Here is an 8538-nt window from a genome sequence, read left to right as displayed (position 1 = left end):
AATTCTGCTGTTAAAATACTCCCTCAAACTGCACTTTCTTTACAGTTCATCCAAGCTGCGTCTCCAACCGGATGAGAAAGCAGGATGCAATGGCACCAAAACATCATCAGCCTTGGCAAAAGGTCACTGGCTTGCCATCAAAACAACTAAACCCCAACTTTAACACAAAACTCCAAAGTATCAGATGCTTTTAATCCTGCTGTTTAATGCACTAGATAAAACAACTTATAAAAAAAAAAAAGCATTAACACATTAACAGTAACATCCGTAGTCCATTGCCAGACCAGTCAGTGCTGGATCGAAATTCTTAGCTTGCCTTACGGATCAGAGGAATGCGGGGCTGCAGTGACGTCGGAAGGCTCAGTGCATATCTCCTCTCATCGGTACAGAACACGCACACGCCCGGCTGCTGCCTTCAATCCCTTTGTAAGAGGAAAAGCAGGATAAACGCACCTGGATTGGTGCTTTCAGCTCTGCCACAGGACCCGAGTAGCAGGTTATGGCATTTATCCGTGCTACCAGAGGCAACTGTTGCACACGCTGGGAAACCACCACACCCTACGGCAGTAAGACTGGACAAGCAGCAATATTTGCAGGAAGGAGAGATTTACTGCTATGGTAACACGGACCCCAAAGCCAGGTCATGCACAAGTGGGAAACACATCAGGGAACAGGTCTTTGAAAACAGAGACCAGAGAGAAAGAACCTGGATCCAGGTAAACATATCACCCTAAAAAAAAGGCCTGTGACTGAATGCATGGAAGCGGTGCCAAGTTTTCCGATGTAGGTGAAAAATCATGTAGAGTTCCTCCACGGAAATCGCCTCTCCCATTGGAACTCTCGCTCCATAAACGAGAGCAATGCACTTGCAAGTTGATCTAGAATAAACAGGAACTCAGCATTGCTCAGAATCACGGCAATACTTTCAGGCCAGCGAATTTCATCTTAGATCACACCTGCCCATTCAACTTAACACTAACTATTTATGCAGCTTTGAAACGAGAAAACTAATAGCAGCTGAAAAACTCTCAAATCAGCTTCTGTATGAATAACCTGACAGCTCTTTATGGAGTGGTGGAAGCAGATGTTCTACCAAAACTGAAATGATGACCCCCTGCAGGGTCCATTGTTTTTAGAAAGGATTTCTTTTCAAGGAGAATTGAAGTTATTGGAATATTCCTATTATCCACCATCAGCCCTGACCCCCTCAATCCAAGCAGGAAGCGAGGGAGACAGGGACGGTTTGTGAAGCTCAGCAGTTAGTGGGCGAGACACCGGGTACATCCTGGAGGGACCATTTCTTTCCGTAGTGCGTGAAGTTTTTCACATGTTGGTGCTCATCCTGGACTGGCTGTTAGCTGGAGTCAGCTCCCCTTGGCTACCTTCTCTCGGAGGAGACTGCAACAAGATCAAAACACGTGCCAGTCAGTGACGGGTAAATAACCTGCAGCGCTTCCTGAGAGACCAAACGAAGCACAGCAGGATAACGGCAGGGGGGGAGCGTACCCCCAACTCACAGACAACGACAGCTTTGCAAAAGCTTTGTGTTTACAGCTTCTATAGTTACAGTTCACAAGAACTTTTCCTGAAAAAGCCAGACCAGAACTTTTAAACCACTCTTATTTACTGTGTACAAGGTGCGGTTGGCCCCAGCGGCTGAATCCTATTTGGCATTTAGTTATCCCAGAGATTAATACACCACAGAATTCCACACGTTCTGTGGCAGATGGCCTATCCCCCCTGAGGGCATTCTTTTAGAACTGCATCCTGGAAGGAATACTCCAGCAATTCATGCATTTCTTTACTTCCTCTATTAAAAAAATTCCTTCCAACAACCTTTGTTTTGACAAGATAAAAGGTAACGTGTATGAAGAATTAGCCAGAATGAATTAGCTAGAATCAACACAAGCACATAAACTTCAAAGGACATTCTGCGTTGCACAAGCAGGTCAATGTGCTGGCTGGAAACGCTTGTTCCTTGTGCCTTTCGTACTTACTACTGCAAGAATCTGTCCGATCATGAGGAGTGTAAATCCATTCCACTCCAGAATCTTCAATTCACCAACTTTTAAAGTTTGAGTTTAAAAAAACTGACACACCTTTAGGCTGTCTTGACGCCCACATTTAATATGCCCGTACCTTGACGTGTATCTGGTTGCGCAGGACTGCGGCTCGCAGGATCATAGCTTTGGCACGTCGCTGAAACTCTTTGCCCATTAGTAAAGACTTCTCAAAAGTTGTGCTGCGCTGATCTACGTCTCGAGCATAAAGAATCTGTAACCAGTACACAGAACCGTACAGAGGAGCTATGTCAGGGTTCCGCAGCAGGAAGCCCTTTCTGTGCAGGGCAACAAAGCCATGGAATCACAGTTTGAGTTTACACACAGAGGAGCCCTCCTGAAAACACCAGACACAGCCGATGAACGCAGCTACCAGGCGTTCCAGGAATGGAGAGCTGCTAACCCCAGCACAGCTGCTCGCTCTATCAGCCGTGGCTCTGATGCGCTCACCTTACTGTGCGAGTCTATCCGGGCGTTGATCAGTCCCTCCAGGATCAGCTGAGTCAGCTCATCCTCCAGAGCAGCCACGGTGGTATTGAAAGCCGTGGCCATCTTGCGCATATCTGCCGACACATAGGGGCTGAAGTACTAGGAAGAAGAAAATACTCGGTTGCCAAATGTACTGTCCGCCCTCCGAAAAACCACGGGAGAAGCAATTACAAAGAGATGGCCTGTCTCACTGCTCAGCCACCTCTCGGGATTACAGCAACAATTACCTGGATAAGGGCACGATTCCGAATCTGGGTATAAAGCGTCCTGACATGAGGTGCAAGGTACATGTCCAGCAGCAGGTTGTCCTGTGGGGGGGAAATCACATCAGAAGCTGGGAAGCAGCCTGGAAAAATACATTATTCAATGTTCTGAATCATGTATCTGTATATATACTTAAACCTTAAAGTTACTACGCTACAGCAAGACAATACCATAAAACAAGAATGAATGAATAAAAGAACTAGCAATATATTTTTAAAATTTATCATTTCTCCCCACTCTCTACGGGGACACTACTCCCAATTTCCATTCGCCATGTCAGGAGACAGAAGAGCTGAACGCTCCCGTAGCTGCTTTTAACAGACACTGCTTCTCACAAAAGGCTAGGCAAAGGGAGCTTTTACAGTCTGAACCTGCTGCCCTACAACTCACCTTCATCTCATCCAGCATCTTCAGGCATGAAGCATATTTAGATTCATAAAACTTGAAGATGATGTCACGAACCTGTGGCTCCAGCTCCAAAAACAATTTGAAGGAGCTACAGATAAAGATGACAGTGATCAGACTCTGGAACACCCCATAACCCCACCACTCCAGGTCGCAGGTTACAAACTCTCACTATCATTTGAAGCTATCAAGAATTTACTCTCTAACAGACCAGAGAGCCCATTTTCAGGAGGACTGGGAGCCTGGAATACAGAGAGATGCAGCCCAGAGTCAACGCTGTGGTGAAGGAAGGCAAGAGGCTCTTGACAAACCAAGCAGTAGGAGTGTTGGTCCGCGCAAAACAAAAAAAAAGAGTGGGAATAGCTCAAAATGAGGGTACGCCGCCAGAAAACACAGGCCACACCTGTGCATGCACTGTGGCCTGTGCTGGCCAGCGTTGTGCTCCCGTTGAAAGCACGGCCTTCACCAAGGACAGCATGCCACAGGCAGGTCGAGCACGCAGCTGTCTTGGGAAAAGCCTATGCGTGGGAGATCTTTGGGATGCATTTCTTTCCGAGAACTCTCCCAGTTCTCTATCACAGATTTCCAAACCTTGGGATCTCTCCCTATGAATCAGCCAATAAAAAAGACAGGGTAACAACCCTTTTTCCACATCGATTTCAAATTAGCGCTGCCATCACTCAGCTGACAGGAATTCAGCATCACTGTAATTCAATCTGTGACACACAAATATCCATTTTCTTCCAAAGACTGTAATTCTATTAACCTTGTACGTGTCATTGTGCCATTGCACTGCAAGTTGTATCAACAATTATTGAACTGTATGACTATGATTAACATAAACCAGAACAAGTCATAATGAAGGCAAATTATCTTAGAGGGGCTCTATCCCTCTGGTTTAACACCTGATATGGACCGCTCAGGGAGACAGAAAAATGGGCTATGTAGATGTTGGACTTGACCCAGGTTGGAAACTTCTGTTAAACCAAGAAAATTTCAGCTGTGATTAACCACTGTGTTCTAGACAGTGAAACATAACTTAATGCTAAAGCCAAACTAAGGCTCAGTGATGCTATTCTGTTAAGAAAGCCACTACTCCCGCCAGAATCCACTGTCGGCCAAAGTCCCGTGTCCCAACAGACGTCTGGCACAGTCGAACTCCTCTCAAGGCGTCACTTACCTGCTGGAGATAACATTTCGCTGCAGTTCCTGACGGTCGAAGGTAGCAAGGGCACAGAGACCGCCATACACAGCCACGTTGCTAGGAGATAGCAGCTGGAGAGAGAGCGAGCGCGGTCACTGCCCACTGAAATGGCACTATCCTACCCCAGGCTTCCCCTCCTGACCGAGCTACACGGATATGCGAATCTCACAGGCAAATCCCATGTGAGAGCAGATCACTTAGAGAACGCCAGAACAGAGACTTTTTAAACCAAACAAACAAGTGAAAACACGGTTCACAGCGCCCCCAAACCATATAGGAGCGCTGTGCGAATAACTACAACATCTGAATTTTGCAGCCTAATACTCAGAAGAATTACATCCCTCCTGGTGCTCACCTCAGGGAAATCACAGTGATCAAATGATGCCAGCAAAAAGCATTTTGCTGCCTGTTTGTACTTCCGAGCAGCTAGTTCAGCCAAGCCTAGGAAGCAGAAAAAGTTAGTCCTTAGTTTATGATAGCATGAAATTAGGGGAAACTGCAGAATCCAGGGGGTAGGACAGGCCCCAACACTGTCGCTAGTGCCTTCACCACCGAAGGGAAAACGAGGCCCTCAGCCAGTGCCTAGCATCCTTTGAACCATGCTGACACACTGGTGTCCTCTCTGAAGAAACACACGGCAAAAACAAATCAACAGGTCCATCTCCTCCCCTATATTAAATGTTGCATTTCTGGTGAGAAAATACAAAGTCTGTGAAATCTGAGAGAAAAAATAAACCAAGCACACACTGCTGTCAAAGAGCCCTATGGACAGCTGCAGGCAAAACAGGAAGCTGAGAGATTCACTCACCTGCTGCACATTTCAGTTTGGTGAGAATTGCTTGTGTCTGGCTGTCCCTTTCTCCTCTTTGCTAAAGGACAAGAAAAAGCAGTAGTGAGCAAGCAGTATGAAAATCATTTTGATTGCAACTGGCCTTGGGATATTTCATCCTAATAATTAACTTGCAAATCTCATCAGCAAGGTAATTTAATCTGATTTGTCTTGGGAAATAGGGCAAGAGCTGAAGATGGGCATTCTCTCTGCTTTTACCGTGAGTCAGATTTCCTGCTCATGTCACAGGAGAAAAGCAACAATGAACCTTGAAAGAAATAGCACAGCAGCCAAGGAGGCTGGATTAGAGGAAGAACAGACGGTACAATGAAGGGAGTCTTACAAGGAGCAAGGTGTGAAGGGGAAAGGGAGAAATTTTTACAAATTTTGGAGACAGAAAACAAAGGGAACACTCATGGAAGTTAAAAAGCAGGACCTTACTTCTGCGATTTCTGGTGTAGACTCAGCCTTGCTTACATAGCTCAGAACGTGAGACCAGTTCTGGAGGTAGACACTGACCTGTAGAGAGCCAGAAACAGTGTAGAATGGGCATGGATAAATAGTGTTACTCAGGCAAGCAGTACCACTGGAGACACAGGAGGTGCAACCAGAGCGAAGTACAGGTGGACTTTACAGCAGACACCAGAAAGACACCACGTACCATTTCCCGCAAACCTTCCTACCTTGATGACATTGAGGCACATGTTGATAACATGTTTAGCACTGGTGCAGTAATCACGGGCTCGCGAGTAACACTTGAGAGCGTTGCTGAGGTCCCCACAGTCAAGGTAATGATCACCTAAGTCATCGTGGCCTCTCCTGGAGCACGGGAATTAAAGTACCAATGAACTGTGTGCTCAGAAAGGGGCAGAGTCAGTTTGTTCCAAACAAGTAACTCAACACACTGACCTAAGGCACTGCATGCAGGTGACATCCTGTGTTAGGTGCCTGGAGGAGCAAAATGCTCTTCCTTGCTCCAGCAGAGCCTTCGGCATCTCACCTGATACTCTCCTTGATGGAGTTCCCTTTGTAATTTTTCAGATCTGTGTCGAGTTTCTCCAGTTTAAGAAGAGCTTTTTTGCGTGTAGCTTCAACCCAAGCTGTGTCAAGAGGAGGAGGTTCAATTCCACTGTCAGGGACGGCATCAGGTGTGTTCTGCAGTTCTCTGAAAGGACAGAGTTTGAACGGGGCTGGTAGGCTGCAAACTTTTCAAGCAGAGGTCTGCTAAGAACCTGGCACCCTCACCCCAACAAGCAGCACTGCACACACAACACAGACCAGAAAGAAAACGCGGATGGCAGCACGGGAAAGAAGAACAAGCCTGCTAAGCTTTCCAGTGAAAACAGTAACCTAAGCACCACAGATGTTTACGAATTCTTCTGAAAATCATCCTGACCATCCTCTGCAGGTATTTGATTGACAAGCAAGTCACTGCTAATTTTAAAGAAACAGTCTGCTCCATACCTTAGCTGGAAGCGAGTTCATAGCAGCGCTGCCATGAAGATAATGAATGACTCTTTGGGGTCACTGAACCCAGTCACGCGTCTGCACAGAGCACACGGGGCGCACGCGTTCACGAGTTCTCTCCCAGCTACACTGCAACGGCTTGAAAGCGAAGCTACACTGCACAGGTACCGTTCAACTTCTTCTTCCATCCCGGTCAGATCAACAAATCTACTTGCACTGAACTCACTTTCCAAAATTTTTAAAGGTAAACAGCATTTTGAGTTTTTGGGGGGTTTTGTTTGAGTTGGTTTTGTTTTGGTTTGTTGTTTGGTTGGGTTTTTTACCAGCATCTAGGAAAGCCATGAACATACTGTCACGTGTGGTAAAGACTCTCAGGGCAAAATGGACAAAAAAAATCAACAAATAGGGATAGCAACAAAAATAATGCAAAGACAGGAAGTGTGGATGGATAAAGGAAGTGTCAAACACTACTACCTTCAAGAGCAGATCTCTGTTAAGGGCGGGGAGGGGGAAGGAAAAAAACTAAACCGAAACAAGGCAAAGAGTTAAACAAGGTTTTAATTTACGAACACCAGAGCGCCTAGAAGAGGCTTCATCTCCATTATCTACCTAAGGAAAGATAATTAATGTTTTAAGCAGTTACAAGGACTAAACTCTTCTTAATATCTACCTACAGCCTCTTAAAACACCAAAACTTCAGTGAGATAATGTCTTCTGCGCTGAATCTCTTAAAAAAGCCCCAGACCTCAGGCCCGAACACACACATTTCACTGCTATCAAAATCGAAGGGCAAAGGCAATTTGCATAAGGATCGCGCCGGTATTTCGCGGAGCCCCCCATCATGGCACATCGATCTTAACTCAGTCAAAAAAAGCTCCCGAGGTTCCCATGATCTCTTAGTACCTGGTGGCTTCAGACAACTTTCTGTGGATTTCTTCATAGACGTCGACATTGAAAGTTCTCTGGACAAACGACAGTGCCATCTTGAGAGCTTCCACCCGCAGCGGCGGGCAGTGATCAGCAATGAACTGCAGCCGCTCGATCCGCATCAGACCACTGTAGCTGGACGCATACTGCTCCAAATCCTGCAAACAAAACTGGTTTTAGGAGGCAAACGCTACACCAGGCTGCTACGCTGTGACCTGCGTGGGGTTTCCCGCAGTCCTGATCCCTTCATGGAGAGCAACATGACTCGGACAAATAAAAAATTAAGATTAATCCATTCCTGTTTTCTTCAAACCTTGGTAACTGCCATCAACCAGCACATACCAGCGTGGGGTTCTCCACCACATAGTTGATGTCAGGTGCATTTTGCTGATCTTCTTGTGGATCTACGTCAATCTGCATGGGTTCCACTGCACCCTACAACGGCAAAATGAGGTCAAAAGTAGCTTATTACAATCGAGCAGGAAACAACTATGTGATTCAATCTATTAAGGACTTGCTTAAATAGACGTTAAATTTTAAAAATGAAAAAACATGCTCAGTTTTTACATGTGTTTAGGGTTTTTCTCTAGCAACGCCACTACTCAGCATAACGCTTTGTCTAAAACACTAAAGCAGCACCAAGGCTCAGCGTTCGCACAGGGGGTGAAAGGGTCAATCGCGCTGACTCTAGAAGTATCTCAGGCACAAACGCTAAATTACAAATCCCATTCTGCTTCTCTTCCTCGAGCAAGAGCAGGCATTAGCACTTGGCTCAAGAAGCTCTAAAAGTCAAAAAGTACCCAAAAAAACCGCACCAGAACTTTTCACAGCTGCTTTAATGCTTAAAAGAAATTTATTTGGGGGGGGGGGGGGGGGGCAAGGCGAGCTGTACT

The 8538-nt window shown here is 46.0% G+C and overlaps 1 protein-coding gene across 2 annotated transcripts in view; it reads right to left on the bottom strand.

The window, feature by feature from the left end:
• Positions 1-823: 823 nt before the first annotated feature.
• The window catches only part of GPS1 (G protein pathway suppressor 1), a 9278-nt gene continuing 1563 nt past the window's right edge, over positions 824-8538 (bottom strand). The window contains exons 1-14 of one of the 2 annotated variants that reach the window (XM_010140185.1): positions 7988-8065; positions 7622-7803; positions 7193-7206; positions 6252-6414; positions 5935-6070; positions 5693-5770; positions 5231-5291; positions 4778-4863; positions 4399-4493; positions 3204-3309; positions 2777-2857; positions 2511-2648; positions 2140-2274; positions 824-1398 (exon numbers count right to left, since the gene is read on the bottom strand). In XM_010140185.1, coding sequence (XP_010138487.1) covers positions 1324-1398; positions 2140-2274; positions 2511-2648; positions 2777-2857; positions 3204-3309; positions 4399-4493; positions 4778-4863; positions 5231-5291; positions 5693-5770; positions 5935-6070; positions 6252-6414; positions 7193-7206; positions 7622-7803; positions 7988-8065 — 1428 coding nt within the window. In that variant the 3' untranslated portion in view covers positions 824-1323. Of the gene's footprint in view, positions 1399-2139; positions 2275-2510; positions 2649-2776; positions 2858-3203; positions 3310-4398; positions 4494-4777; positions 4864-5230; positions 5292-5692; positions 5771-5934; positions 6071-6251; positions 6417-7192; positions 7207-7621; positions 7804-7987; positions 8081-8538 lie in introns of those variants that run through there. The other variant, XM_010140186.1, reaches the window with a different exon arrangement.

The sequence above is a fragment of the Buceros rhinoceros genome, unplaced genomic scaffold (assembly GCF_000710305.1).
Source record: "Buceros rhinoceros silvestris isolate BGI_N320 unplaced genomic scaffold, ASM71030v1 scaffold12337, whole genome shotgun sequence".
Classification (NCBI taxonomy): Eukaryota; Metazoa; Chordata; class Aves; order Bucerotiformes; family Bucerotidae; genus Buceros; species Buceros rhinoceros.
The sequence above is the reverse complement of the archived record's forward strand: the minus strand, read 5'-3'. Positions and strand labels throughout refer to the sequence as shown.